Source organism: Drosophila arizonae, chromosome 4, assembly GCF_054131065.1.
Source record: "Drosophila arizonae isolate 15081-1271.41 chromosome 4, UAZ_ARI_1.0, whole genome shotgun sequence".
In the NCBI taxonomy this organism is placed as follows: Eukaryota; Metazoa; Arthropoda; class Insecta; order Diptera; family Drosophilidae; genus Drosophila; species Drosophila arizonae.
The window spans coordinates 7,597,170-7,612,039 of NC_142924.1; the positions used below are offsets into that span (position 1 = coordinate 7,597,170).

General features: G+C 44.9%; 4 protein-coding genes across 10 annotated transcripts; 2 read left to right on the top strand and 2 right to left on the bottom strand.

Moving 5' to 3' along the window:
* The first annotated feature begins 782 nt into the window (after positions 1 to 782).
* Adgf-A (Adenosine deaminase-related growth factor A) lies at positions 783 to 14,575 on the top strand. Its single transcript, XM_018007964.2, has 4 exons — positions 783 to 941; positions 12,287 to 13,263; positions 13,323 to 13,511; positions 13,573 to 14,575. The coding sequence occupies exons 2-4, from the start codon at positions 12,427 to 12,429 to the stop codon at positions 14,191 to 14,193; spliced, it is 1,647 nt and encodes a 548-aa protein (XP_017863453.1). The 5' UTR covers positions 783 to 941; positions 12,287 to 12,426; the 3' UTR covers positions 14,194 to 14,575.
* On the bottom strand, positions 3,595 to 6,988 carry LOC108614054 (uncharacterized). Of its 7 annotated transcripts, none has more exons than XM_089468948.1 (12): positions 6,790 to 6,988; positions 6,422 to 6,662; positions 6,213 to 6,359; positions 6,118 to 6,150; positions 6,015 to 6,059; positions 5,622 to 5,852; positions 5,308 to 5,532; positions 5,170 to 5,250; positions 4,998 to 5,105; positions 4,559 to 4,802; positions 4,035 to 4,495; positions 3,595 to 3,968 (listed from the first exon to the last, which is right to left on the bottom strand). In XM_089468948.1, exons 2-12 carry the CDS (start codon positions 6,515 to 6,517, stop codon positions 3,864 to 3,866), a joined length of 1,776 nt encoding a protein of 591 aa, XP_089325074.1. In that variant the 5' UTR covers positions 6,518 to 6,662; positions 6,790 to 6,988; the 3' UTR covers positions 3,595 to 3,863. The 7 variants fall into 7 exon arrangements, with proteins under 7 accessions (XP_089325074.1, XP_017863455.2, XP_089325072.1 ...); XM_018007966.2 differs by having other exon boundaries at positions 6,422 to 6,710; XM_089468946.1 differs by having other exon boundaries at positions 4,998 to 5,102; positions 5,170 to 5,247; positions 6,422 to 6,736.
* LOC108614060 (uncharacterized) lies at positions 7,447 to 9,022 on the bottom strand. Its single transcript, XM_018007970.2, is given in 3 exon segments — positions 7,447 to 7,583; positions 7,585 to 8,801; positions 8,897 to 9,022. Coding segments are annotated over 3 exon segments (1,281 nt in total). The 5' UTR covers positions 8,919 to 9,022; the 3' UTR covers positions 7,447 to 7,541.
* Adgf-A2 (Adenosine deaminase-related growth factor A2) lies at positions 9,540 to 11,919 on the top strand. Its single transcript, XM_018007963.2, has 3 exons — positions 9,540 to 10,704; positions 10,768 to 10,950; positions 11,210 to 11,919. Exons 1-3 carry the CDS (start codon positions 9,775 to 9,777, stop codon positions 11,816 to 11,818), a joined length of 1,722 nt encoding a protein of 573 aa, XP_017863452.1. The 5' UTR covers positions 9,540 to 9,774; the 3' UTR covers positions 11,819 to 11,919.
* Positions 14,576 to 14,870: the final 295 nt, after the last annotated feature.

The following is a 14,870-nucleotide window of genomic DNA, read 5'->3' on the forward strand; positions in this document are numbered from 1 at the left end:
AAATTGTATTCTAATAAATATGAAAATAGAAATGGAAATTTTTCATAGAGATTTTTCTAAACACATGTTTCTAGGCGTCGTGTGTGGCATTTTGTATTGACGCACTTTCATGTTTCAGATACTTTCATCGAAAGTGTCTGTGTTTATGCAATAATTACCGTATTGAATGTTATTTCTGGCATCGCATCAAGGCAGAAAAAGAATAAATTTTAAAGCAATTGCCAAAAGAAATAAAATGCTAACAAAAATTCCCCATTTCAAGTGCTTGATTATTTCATATTATTTATTATCAATCATTTGGAAATCAAAGAATATAATAGAAATAAATCTAAACCGAAAAAGAATTAGCTGAATTGTTATTGTTATTTGCGTTGCCGATAAGTTGTTATAGGTGTGCGAGCAAATTGGCCATTGGGCACTATACGATCATTATCTTTGAAGAGTTAGCATTGAAAACGCAGAAAAAAGGGAAAGTGATGAAACGTGTATTGAAGTGCGCTCTCACTATCTTCCCTCTCTCTCTCTCTCTGCCACTCACCATCGTCCACTCACTCGCAATCCGGTTCTCTTCTACGACGTTCTCTCGCGACGTGCGCTGCTTACATAGAGTGCACATTTAACCGCATTCAGAGTTTTGAAGTATTTTCGTTATATCATTTTTGATAAAAACACAATTCTGTTTATTGTTTACAATTCCACTCCACGCGCTCCCTCCCCCTCGTCGCCTAAGAGCGTTCGCTGAGTGCATGGAAACGAAAGCAGAATCGGAATCGGAATCAGAATCAGAAATGGAATCGGCAGCGACTTTTTGGTTTGGCCTGCTCGCTCGTGAAATGTGCGGGCATTGTGTGATCAGTCTTTGGGACGCGTATTTGGCGTGCAGATCGCGGCCGAGAACTTCGCATCGAAAATCCACTCTCAGTGGTTGAGGCAAAACAAAAGTGAATATTAAAACGAAATAAATTTAATTTGTGCATTTAAGAGGCTTATCAAACATTTGCTGGATTATTAAATAGGCGAACGCAGCAAAAAAAAAAAAAAAAAAAAAAAAACAGGTTTTTTTTACTATTGCCAAACATAAATACATTAATTCAAATTAATTTTTTGCACAAAAATATTCAACATAAAAAAGAAACAAACTTTGCTGTTATTTAACATAAACAAGCCGCATTTGTGTTTAGTCAGCTTTAAATATGAGACCGCATATTTAACTACTTTAATTTCACAACAACAACAACAAAAGGAAGCAAAACAAAACTGCGCATTCAAATTAAAGCCCAATTGGTTTTCGAATTTGGCACCCGATGCCCAGCTCCAGGAGCGAGAAGAAGAGACAGCGCACATTACGGCATTTGCACAGTGGGACCGTCCAGCTGGAGTGGGCCGACCAGCTGATTTGTATTTATATTTATATTTGTTTTCGGCTCTGCTTTCAATCTGGTTTAGTTGTCAGCCGCGCAATGCGCGCGACACGCTCTGCAGAGTTCATTAGCCCAGAGTGCGGCAGCCGGAGGGTGGCTGAGTGAGTGAGCCAGAGAGAGCAAGTATGAGAGAACGGCGTCATGTGCTAACTTCTATGCTCTTATACGTGTAAACATAACACTTATGCACATGCCATTCTTATATGTATAAGAACTCAAATTTATCATATTCTATTTGATTGCTCACTCTGCTGCCTGCAGTGCTGTCATAATTTTTCGAGCAAATAGAGCCAGATTGGCAAAAAAAAGAAGCTAAAAGAAGCTAAATTCAGGAAAAAATAAGCCAAAATAAAAGCTGGGTTTAAAAAACACTATTTTCTTAATTAAATTCATTTATGATTATTCATTTGTTTTTAATTGTTTGATTCCTTCAACTATATCTCCACTTTCAAGAGAAATATTCAAATCAGGAACGTCGAAATCATCACTCCACTCTCAACAGAGACGTATTTAATAACGACACCTAAGACCATTAACGTAGAAATTATAGATATATGTATATGCATATACATATATACAAATTATAAAGTATTCAATCTTTTAAAGAGAGGTCAGGTGTTTAATAAATAATTGTTATTTACCAAGCCGCTTTGTCACTTGATTTGTCCAAAACCAAAATAAATTTAACGCTTCCAATCTTATTTCTAAGATCCTCCAGAAAATGAGGAGCCAACGAATGTTTAATTATGTTGTACATTTAGTACGGTGTAGTTTAAATCGCTAAACGCTCATGCAGTCGCATAATTTTGTTTGGCGGAGAGTTACTAGGTTGTTGATGAGAGCAATTAATGTGTGATTTGCCACATAGAGGAAAAGTGCTGTTGGTTGTTGCTGTGGTTTTTGTTGGAGTTTGCCCAAAATCAATTTTTTCTTTCTGTGCCCATCCAATTCGTGCACGTTAGTGTTTTTTTATTGACACACGAGACCTGTTGCTCATACCACGAAATGATTTCTATAGATTGTATGATATAAAATCATGTATCGATACTTGTATTCATGATTTTTTGTGTTGACAGCGATAAGAACAAAATAAATCAAAATAAGTAAATAAAAATTAAATAAAGCTAAAATAGAGCTAAATTAATTTTTTTAAAGCCAGAATTCCCGCAACCCGCCGTTTTCAAATTTTTCCCGCATTGGGACTTGAAATAAAGCCAGATCTGACGGGAAAAAAGCTAAAATGACACCCCTGGCTGCCTGTGACAAGCAGAATTCTATGCTCTTATACGTGCCAGCATAATATTTGCATATGTCGTTCTTATATGTATATGTATATGTGTAAGAACTCGGATTTATCTTATTCAATTCGATTGCTCGCTCTGCTGATATCTCTGCCTCTGGCACTGACTTTGACGTGGGCCTTGCGCTCTTCCTTCTGTTTCGCCTCTTTCTTTTTCTTTGTTTTGCTTTGTATTTTTCTTATCAAACGTTATTCGATAATAATACCCTATATTTATTGACAGTACAAAGAAAAAGAAAAACATACATATACATATATTTGGGCAAGTAGTAGCCTCGAACTAATTGCTTACTTTTATTCAAATTTTATAAGTATGTATAGAAAGAGATAATAAAGAAATAGAAATTAATACATATATGAGATAGCATGTGTAATTAGGCTTATAGTCTTAAACAAATTTTTGCAGTTATTCTTATAAAGTATACTTAAGAATTTTATTTTAATTATTTTTGAGCCTCAACCTAAAAATGTAATTAAAATTATTGCTCACCTTTTGCATATTTTTGATAAATGAAGTACGCAGTAAATGTATATATAGATTGCCTTCGTCATGTGATTAATTATTTACTATGAATATACGAATATCCAATATTTGCCTAGTTCACATTTGTCATATCTCTCAAATGCGCAATTTATTACTACCGAATGGATGTAGATAATAATATCTATTATGGCAAAAATTATTTTTGGAATTGTAGAGAGCCGATAAAAAATAATGAACATATTATTATTGGATGAGCAAGAAGAAAGGGTAGCATTAAACTGGAAGATTTTGAAGAGGTAACATATGTATGTGTGTATATATGTATAATATATTAATATAGATTACATATGTCTGTTCTAAAAAATAGTGTATTTTCAGTTGCTAAAAAGTTTTTATTTATATAGATTTATTTAACATGCGTCCGTAGATGTACTAAGATTTATTGCACCACAAAGAATTTAATTGTTTTTATGCCCGATAAAAAAATTGTATAATTCAAATGCTTTGAATTAATGTCGTCGAGACTTACTCAAGCTAAGCATTTTCTATAATTGGAAATAGTGAGTTTGCTTTTCTCCCAAGAACTAATATACACTACATTTAGGCTCAATAATCGAAAGCTGTAAAACTTAAAAATTCTTCTGGTATTTTTCCGTAGCTAGCTGGTAGGCCAAGTTGTTGCATTGTAAATCTTCATCTTGATGGGCAGGCCAAAGAAGTTCGACTCATGTGCATTGATGTTGGCCGAAAAACGGGTTAGGGCCTTAGAGAATATACACACATACAAAATTATATACAGATCGTGTGAAGAGCTATATGTAATACATACACTTTTGTCGGGCTCTGATAAGTAGGCATCTTCGGCTTTGAGAAAAGCCAGCACTCCATCATTGACTTCAGATCTGTTCTTGGAACAGAAGTGGCGATTGATGGTATTATACGGAAAATTTTTTGATTTATCCGAGCTTGATCCCTTTCTCCTTTGACCAGTGTAATATTTGGACTTCCCCTTTTTCGAATCATCTTTATCATCCGGGTCATAAAACGGACATTTCTTCCGAATCTCCTCTCGTTCATAGTCGATTCTCATTTTAATGGCCTCAATCATGGTGATCGGATCGATGGGATGTGGCTTATCCGGTATATTGCCCGCGAATGCAATGTCGAACGCATAATCATTGAAGTCCTCCCGATCATTAAGCGAATTCTGTATAATACCCGGACAAGTTTGATCCATCACCAAGGCGTTGAAGAATAGCGTATTTGTGCGCTGTATATACCGTTGCTCAGCTGCCGAAAGAAAAGCAGAGGATGAGGTCAAGTCATTGAGTCATAGATCCAGATCTAACTCACGTGTCGAATCATCGACAAAGGGCGTTACTCGCAATGGCTTTTGGTCGGAGGTGGGACTGGCACCGGGACCAAGACTGGGTCCAGGAGCCTGCTGACCGTAAGGCTGGCCTATTTGAGTTGAATTCATGATGGGCATAAATGAGTTCTGAGTCGTGCCCTGCCAGCTATCATTGGAGCATGCTGCACAAGATTGCTGTGTGCGATTGGTAGTTGAAGACATCGGATTCGTATCGAAGAAAGTCACCTGTGCTTAGTGGAGAGGAATTAATAAAACTTTCAAGTAATGGGAGAGAGGGAGGGAGTAAGAGAGGGAGTGAGGAATTGAGGACTGGATCACTACCCAAACTAATCTATAGCACATTCATGCCATCGACTATCAATAAGGCATCTTGCTAGAGTGTTTACTAGTCGGATATCTACCAAACATTCCATTACTTACATTCGCATTCGCCTGCATACCGGGACCTCTCATATAGGGCGCCCTCTGCTGCGCCTGGGGCAACTGCATATAGGTCGTCGTGTCATAAGAGTCGTTGCAGTCCCGCTGCTTTTGGTTGTGAATAGATGATAGATGGGAGAATTTGTGATTATAGTTGGATAACAGCGCTCACCTGTATCGGCGCACAGGACGTGCTCCCAGCTGCCTGCTGCCGCTGGGGGTAAACCACTTGGCATGGAGCTGCCGCTGACTGCTGAAATTGAGTTGGCTTTAGGAGCTGCCATCGAGGCCTCGGTCGACTTGGACTTACCCTTTGTGCCATGGGCCGGGCGGAATATGCTTGACTCTGATTCGGATCAGCATTCTGGCAGCATGAATGCTTTGCCTGCTGTGGCAATTGCTGTTGTGGCTGCTGCTGTGGTTGTTGTTGCTGCTGCTGCTGCTGTTGCTTCTGCTGCTGTGCGCGTAGCTGTCCACAGGACGAGCGTGTACAGGGCTGCCTGCCCGCATTCATGGTGCTATTAAGTGGAGGCTCCTAGAAACAAAACCCCAAAGAGAATAACAGCTCGTATGAGGGCTTTCATTTACACTCGAAGCTCCTTGTGTGGTCGGAGCTCTACTCACAAACTTCTCATAGGTTTGATCCTTGCATTGCCAGTTGCCATTGGAGGAGGGGCCCTGCTGCAGCTGTTGCTGCAGTTGCATCTGCTGCTGCTTTTGCATTCGCAGCCATTTCTCATAGCTCAGATCAAAGCCTCTTTCTTCCGGCGGACCTGGTGTTTGTGGTCGCATCGGATCGTAGCATAGCCCATTGCTCGAGAGTACGTACCCGCTGCTGGTTGGCCTATTGGGACACTGAGAAAGCAAAAGTAATAATTACATATGCGAAAAAAGAAGGCAGCAGTGGGCAGTATCAGGCTGAGCTAGCCCAGAGTTTGTCTGATTAATCGTTAACTATCCCTGCAGAGCTAGTCTATTTCCTGATCGATCCCGACTCAACTTATATTTAAAACTTACGGTTGAACATGATGGTCCTCCACCCGACTGATTCGATTTTCGTTTCTGCAAGAGCTTGGAATATGTTAATGCTCCTTGGATAAAAGAGAAGTGAAGTGCTTACGTAGATCTCAGTTGGCTGTAAGCTTCCTGTGCTCTAAGAGTTAAAATTTAAATTAAATTAGATTTTTCCTAAAGCCAAGTTATTTGAATACTCACGTTTTTCTCGTCCTGCTGATCTTCGCGACGAGAATCGGTTTGTGATGCCGGAGCGCTTACAGAGCGACTGCGTCGATCCATTTGGCCACGTACCATGGAAGGTACATTGTTCACCTGCGTCCAAAAATCCCGAGCAATTTGCAAGGGCTAAAAAAACGGAGATAGATATGAAATGCTTGGACTAACGTAGTAGAATCTGGTTGGGGTACCTGAATCGTTATTGAGGATGTGTCCTGGACGGCAGTCGTCAGCTTGGAGGGGCGCTTCTGCGCTTCACCTTTCTCTGGAGGATTACTCCCATGCATATTTACTGGATAGTGATTTATGCGCTTGTATTCGGCATAACCTCCACCGTCCCAAGCATCAGAGCCACTCTCCGTAAGACTTAGACACGAAAGGGTTGTGTCAAGCTCCTGCCCTTTTTCTTCTGGCCAATAATTCAGGAGTTGACTAAAATCAACATAGACCGTTAACTCATTAGACGGCCCCAGAGTATCGCTTAAATTATACATTTGAGGTATTTTCTTCACTTACAGTTGATTGCAGTTCCAGCTGGTCACAATAGTTAACTACTTACCCGAAGTGAATCGCCCCTGATGAACGGATTATTGTAAGCAAAACTTGGGCCTGAAATTTTGTTAGCCTAGACGCGATCAAAGTTAAATAACCATCATATCTAAAATAAAAGAAATTTCTAAAAATTCAATTTCAAAAATCTTCCGAAAGTCAAGGCTGACTAGCTTAGGGGGATACGGGGCATGGCATAATTTAGATTTTAGTTTGACAGAACGAAATCAAATTTTGTTATAATTATTTTCACATTTTTATAGGGTATTCATTTTATAGGGTATCCATGTATTTTTTTCTATAAATAAAGAAATAGTTTCGTTTTCTTTTTAAAGCAATTAAAGAAAATTCAAGCCGATATATACCCTGTAATTTCTATATAAGTTAATGGGCAAAGAGTAACTTCGGCTCTACCACTTCAAATGCATTTTATTTCATTTTTAAATTCTTTTTCAATTGTAAATAAGCTGTCCACTTTTATATATCTGCCACATGTATACCCTACAAGTTAAGTACAGGGTATTTCATTGATGCTATTTCTAAATTCTAAATCTCAATTTAGTTTCAGCGCCAAGTTGATAGTAACGGGCATATACCCTGTAATCTATAGCATATTAAGAAAAGCGTATGAATGAAACAAGTTCTTATCTTCGTATATATATTATGATTTATTTTATTATATATTAATGACTTTGCTTCTTCAATATTACATTTGATGCACTTAAGTCTAACTGGTAGTCGCATAAACCTCTTGGCATACCCTCAACAGCTCGCCTTATCATTGGGCAACTGCTTCAATGGCAAACTCCACAAAAGCCAAATCGTTTCTGTTGTTGTCCATATCCGTTTCCTGTTTGCACATCCTGCCCCTGGGGCAGCCGTCGTGCCGCACAGCGACTGAGCCGCCCATTTGCTCGGCGAGCTGTGCTAGGAATGTGGGCGTGGCATGCACATTACGCGTGAAATCCAATTCACGCAAACTCGCCGACTGGCTGACAATAAACCGGAGCAGAGCACGCGGCACATGCAGCGCCTGCGGCAGCCACTTGATGCTGCCATCCGTGGCATCATAGTGCACCATCAGCTGTGAGTGCCAAGCGAACCGCTGCAGGTGCACCACGCTCAAGTGGCCAGCCAGCAGACGCAGCAGGCTGCCATCCAGTTGACATTGCAAACGCAATGCCACAATTTGACGGGCAGCACCGCCAACACCAGCAACACCATTAACACCACCAACACCACCCCGGCCGAGAGCCGCCAGGCAGGCGGATACGGTTGCGGTGGCCAATCCGCCAGCATTCGCTTTCTCTTTGTCGGCATTGTCAATGTCGCCGCTGCAGCAGAGGAAGCCTGTCAACTGGCGCAGCTGCGGCAGCTGGGCAATTTCCTTGCTGGCCGCACGCAGCGCGCACGCCGGAATTTTCAGCGTTAGCAGCGTTTGGCAATATTCAATGTCGGCCAAGGCTGGCGTTGCCGTGGCACCGCAGATGCCGCTGCCTGGCAGCAGCTCAAATTGGCTCAACTGCGGCAGCTGGGCCAGCGCGCGGCAGAGCTGCGCGGCTTCCACGCCCACGCAGCCGCCCAGCTGCAGCTGCGCCAGGTTGGGGCAGAGCCGTGGCAGCTGCCGCAGCAGCGCCTTCGAGTGGCATGCCCCAAAGCTAAGCCTTTGCATGTTGGGCATGCATACCGGCTTCTGCTCCAGTTGGCGCTTCCGCTTACGTTTCCGTTTCGATTGCAGCCAGTCCGGCAGCTCCGCCTGCCGCACGCTGAGATTAAGCAGCGCCCTCGTCAGCCGGGCCATGTGGCCGAGCAGCTGGCTCTGCTCGCTGGCGCGTAGGCCCTCCAACTGCTGCGGCTCCTGCTGCCAATCGAATTCGCTGGCATATTTACGCTGCCAAATTTGCAGCACCAGCGGACGCAGCCGTCCGCCCAGCCGCAGCAGCGCGAATTGGTCCTTAATTGAGAGCTGGGCGCAGATCAGCAGCAGGCAATCATCATTCAGGGTTGTCAGCGTAACGGGCGCTGCAAGACAGTCGGGGTGATGGTTAGACAGATAGAGACGGAAGCCATTTGATTAATTTCGGCTGAGGCAGCCATTCGATGTTTGCTTTGATTACCGTTATGCTGCCTGGGCTGCATTTCGTTTCGATTTCGCTGTTGCCTCGACAAAAACGCCCTTTGAACTGAATTAGCATTGCTGTGACTCGGCTGCGACGCTGCTGCGGCTCTGCTATGCTCTGCACCCCCTGCACCCCCTCCAATCACTGTCCCAGTCAGCTGAGACTCCAGCTGTGCGACATCGATACCAACCCGACAATAACACACATGCACCATTTGTTGCAAGCCATGTGCACAGTGGGCTCACTCTTATTGTGTGGAAGATGAAAGTGTAGAGAGAAGATTTATATATAAACATATATTTATACTTTTAATTAATTATATCTTTTTTTTATTTATTCGAATTATTTTTATTTATAATTTATAAATGTATATTATAATATATAAGCAGCATTTTCAATGACGCACACACCACTGTGCCGCTGTTGGTGGTGGTGGTGCTGCTGCCGCCGCCGCTGCTTCGGCTGGTGGTGGGTGCCGCTGGATGTTTACAGAAATAAACGCAACCCCTGGCAGGCACACGCCCGCCCAAAGTCCGCTCTGAGTTCTTTCTTTGCTGTTCTCACTTGAGGCGAAGGCCATCGCAGTTCGATTGTCTTTTATCGCTGGGAGTTTGGGCTATTTTTAAGAGAGCCGCAAGTGAAGGAGGTTGCCACTTGATAAGTAAATGTGGGCATGTGGCAACCATGGCCAGAGTCGTATGAGCAGATCAGGCACTCGCATTGAACTTTGCTTTTTGAGTCAGCAGCAACCGATTGGGTAGGCTCTCTGTAGCTGGGACAGCCAGTCATGTTTTGTTTTTAGCATATTCGTTGTTAGGAGAGAATCACACAAAATTCGAAATTTCTAAAAAATCGAGGTAGCTGAAAATTCGGTAATGGCAACTAGAGGGAATAAGTGGCTACTCCGCTTGCCCAAATATCCGCCGCGATATTCCACGACCCGACTCAACAATCCACCGGATCGAGCAATGGGCATGAATAACGACGGAAATCGGAATTCGGACTCCGACAGAGATCAGGATCAGCCCACCAAATATGCCACAGTCTGCTGGCACATCAGCTTGGTCATATTGATTAGCACGATGATCCTGGCCCTCGTGTGGACGGTCTATCTGAGCGTCGACTATTACGCCTGCACCCAGGAGGGGCGTTTCGAGAAGATGAGGCACGACTTTCTGACGCGCGAGCGACTACGGCGCGTGGGCGGCAAATTGAAATTGACCGATTTCGAGGAAATAGCCAACGGACGCCTGCTGGCGATCAAGCAGGTGGACGAAGAAATGCATAATATCTGGAGTGACTATCAGCCACGTCCGCACTTCCTATCCAAGTACAAAATCAACGAGACCGATCTCTACAGTGTGCTACGCGCGATGCCCAAGGGGGGACTGCTGCATGTTCACGATGCTGGCATGTTCAAGACGGATCGCCTCATTGAGCTCACGAAGTACTCGGACTTGTGGGCCTGTGTGGCCATCGATGGTACGTTTGAGGACTTCCGCTTCTCTAAGAACTTTCCCCACATTGAGCCCCGCGGCGACTACAAATGCAATTGGATGATGATGAGCAACTTCAGGCAGCAGGACGAGAACATCGCCCTGAAGAAGTTGCGCGACAGCCTGTCCATCGATTCGAATGGCTTCACCAGCGCCGCTGACTTAGCCAATCACATGAGACGGGCCCATCGTCTCATTCTCGGCCTGATCACATATCGCCCCATGTGGCCCACCTATCTTATATCGATGCTCGAGGATTTCTACGCCGATGGTGTCAGCTACGTCGAGCTACGCTCCTCGCTGCCCATTGTGAGTAATGCTTAATTGTGAGGCGATAATTGATTGCTATAAATAATCAACCTGCCTCCATAGATGTACGATCTAATTGGGTCGAACTATACCATTGCGGATACGGTTAATACTATTATCACCACCACGAATATCTTCCGTTCCGAACACGAAGACTTCGTTGGCATGAAATTGATCTATGCACCTTTGCGGGACCATAATGACAGCAATCTGGATACATATATTGCCAATGCACGGTTTTTGAAGGTAGAGTCCTGGGGTTTACTATCTGTAGGGCAGAGATTTAGATATGGAAAGAGTGGAATGTGTGGGTAGATAAATAGGGACTAGACAACTCAGACCTAAATATGATTTCCTCAGGGTCTAAAGACTATATTAGTCATATATCATATAATTCTTAGTCTTTTTTGGATAAAGTTTTCCATGTCTCTCGTAGGGTTTCGCTTTTCATTCCTTGCTCGACCATGAATGTCTAACTCTGTCAACTCTGTCTACCTGCCCTTAGGCCAATTTCCCCAGCTTTTTCATTGGTTTCGATCTTATCAATTTGGGTGACGAGTGCAATATGCCGCCACTTGGAGATTCAGTACAGCTGCTGCACATCAGCAAGGAAGTCGACTTCTATTTCCATGCGGGAGAGTCGCGCTGCGTGAACTCTACCAAAGGCAGCACACCAGATGCCAATATCGTGGATGCCCTGCTGCTGGGCAGCAAGCGAATGGGCAATCCCTTCAAATTGCCATTGCATATGGAAATGCTGAAGGTGATGCGATTGCTGAAGGTGGCCGCCGAGGTGTGTCCACTGTCCAATTACCATATGCAGTATGTGAGCGATTTCAGTCAGCATCCGGCGGCGTATCTGATTGCCGCCGGCTATCCCATTGTGGTGGGCTCGGATTATCCGTATTTCTGGAATGCGGCGCCTCTAACCGATGATTTCTATGTGGCCTTCGTGGGCATTGCCAATGGTCAGGCCAATTTGCGTCTACTGAAGCAGCTGGCCATGAATTCGTTTATGTACAGCGCCCTGAACGAAGTCGAGAAGCGTAAGGCTCTGTCCATTTGGCAACACAACTGGGATCAGTGGATCGCGGGCATCGTGCGCCTAGTCTAATGCTACAGTCGATCAATGAAAAACTTTCCATTCGTTTTACCTGAAAAAATCATTACTGTAAATGACAAATTAATTTACATATAATACTAACTCCATAACTATCGCTCTGTCTAACGCACTTCATTTGGCAATTGAGCGCTCTCTCGAGTGCTTTATAGCACATTTCCTTCGGCTTGGCTGTGGACAGTCATCGAAGGTCCATAAAGTTGAGTGCACTTGACTTTGCGTGAACTACGGCTCTATCGGACGTCAGCCGACCGTTAGTCGTTAGTCGGCAATCTAATCTCTGGCTTTCATAAATCAAGATGCCTGTCTGATTGGGAGGCGATTAGGGCTCCGTTGCCAGCCGTGGGATCCAAGCCGGAGTGCAGGGAGCCCATTCAATCAGATCTGGTTGCTTTCAGCTATCGCCGCATGCCGAAGCACGTGTTAAATCAAAGATAATAATTGTGTTTTCACTCTTTGCAGATAACGAGCACACGGCACTCGAATTAGCCAAAAATAAAATAAACAAAATTGAACAGCAACTGGTGCGAGGGCCTCAGTTGTTTTACGAGCTTCGGCGCGCGCGCACACACACATCAGATTCTCTGGAAAAATCTGTGACAATGCTGCGAGCTAATCTAATCGGTCTGCTGTGCCTCTGTTTGTCTCTGGGCCCGGCTGAGTCACGCACGCGGCCCAAAGATTTGACCATTACGAAATTCGTGACAATTGGCAGCGGCGGCGGCACATCCCACGTGGAGTCTTTGCTGGGCAACAGTCGGCCCAGTCCGGAGACGTACAAGACGGTGCGCAATGCCTTCTTCAACTACGAGGAGTCGAGAGCGCTGGGCAATGATCTGGAGCTGAGCTCGCGCGAGTTGCAAGCCAACGGGACGATCATGAAGGCCAAGCTAACGGAGTACAGAGAGGGCCTAATAACGCCGTATCTCTTCAAGCCGTCGCAGCATATCTTCAACGTGCTCGCGGCCATCGATAAGACGGACCTCTTCCAGATCCTGAAGCGCATGCCCAAGGGCGGAGTTCTGCACGCCCACGACACGGCTCTGTGCAGCACCAAGTCCATCATTGAGCTGACCTACTATGATCATCTGTGGATTTGCCAGCAGGCTGGTGATCTAAGTGCCGCCGCTCTGCGGTTCGCCAAAGCGAAGCCCGACGCTCTGACTGATCCCAACTGTGATTGGAGTCTGCTGTCGGAGGTGCGCAAACAGTATGGAGCGGACAAGGTGGACGAATATTTGGCCGAGCGCCTCACGCTTTACCCGACGACGGACTTCCAGGATATCAATGCTGCTTGGACCAGATTCACGCAAATCTTCCAGCTGCTCGACGGACTGCTCATGTACGCCCCGGTCTGGAGTGACTATTACTACAAGGCGCTGCAGGAGTTCTACGCCGATGGCGTTCAATACCTGGAATTCCGTACGACGTTGCCCACGGTAAGTTGCAACAAATTGAGCTTGGGGCAGATGGTCAATCTTTGGTTTTCATTGAACAGCTCTACGATATGGAAGGCACCGAGTTCACCCCGCTCGACACTGTGCGCATCTATGTGCAGACCCTGGAGAAGTTTATGAATCACCCAGATAACAAGGACTTCATTGGCTCACGCATGATCTATGCGCCTCTGCGCAATACAGATGCCGCGGGCGTGGCACGCTACATCGAGATACTCAAGCAGGTTAAGGTAGGTGATCTCCAGAGTTCCACTCACCTTGGCCCTGCTTAATTTCATCCCCAATTGGCAGGCAACGTATCCAGATTTCTTGGCTGGCTTCGATCTGGTGGGTCAGGAGGATCTGGGACGTCCGCTGCGAGAGTTTGTGGATCAGCTGCTGGAGGTGCCCGAGGATATTGACTTCTATTTCCATGCGGGCGAGACGAATTGGTATGGCTCGACGGTCGATGAGAATCTGATTGATGCTCTGCTGCTGGGCACGAAGCGCATTGGCCACGGCTTCGGTCTCGTCAAGCATCCCGTGGTGCTCGATATGGTTAAGAAACTGAATGTGGCCATCGAGGTGAATCCTGTGTCGAATCAAGTGCTCAAGCTGGTCAGCGATTTCCGTAATCATCCGTGCTCTCAGTTCTTCGCCGACGGCCATCCGGTCATCATCTCATCCGATGATCCCAGCTTCTGGAAGGCCACGCCTCTCTCGCACGACTATTACATTGCCTTCCTGGGAATCGCCTCGCAGCACGCAGACCTGCGCCTGCTCAAGAAGCTGGCGCTCAACTCCATTCAATACAGTTCGCTCTCCGCCGACCAAAAGTTCGATGCGCTCAATAAGTGGCAGACGAAGTGGGATCAGTTCATCGACTATGTCAACGGCGTGCCGAACACTGCGCCCGGCCAGCAGCTCGATTGACTAGCACGGGTGGTGGCAGCGCTTCTGATTACGTACAGTCTTTGGCGCTAGTCGGGCTACAATCAATCTACGAATTCTGGCCGACCTCTCCTGCAGGAGGAGCATGAGCGATGCCTCGCTCCTGCTCAGCTCCTATGTCGCTCTCCGATTCACACACTGCATTCATCTTGATTCATGTTCACATTCACGCTGTTTTATGTTAAGCTAATTAATATTGATTAGTGTTTAGGCATAGTGTTAAGCTCCACTAAGCACTCGACTTCCAAGGTCGTTCGCACTAAGTACCCTAACAGATTAAGCACTTGAATTTGCTCTGTTTATAAGCTTTTGTACTAAAACATTTTGAATAAAGAGCTCGACTTCTCGGGTCCAAATGCCTCAACTGCTGTGCTTGTTCTCCGGCTTGCCAGCTAAAAGCAACCTCAGGATAACAGTAATGAGCAGGGCAGTCAGGCGTGCACCTCACTGCCAATAGAGATGGAAGCGTGAGTTCGCACGAATTGCAGTAGTTGACTGCAATGGCTAAGAGCTGATCTATATTAGCGAAGGTAAAGCTAAAAACAGTTTGATGTATTTTATCTGGAGGATAAATCTAACATGTGTTTGCTTTGGATTTATCTTATTTGGCGGGAGATTAGTTTTCCCGAGACAAATTCTGAGTACAGTAAATCAAAATG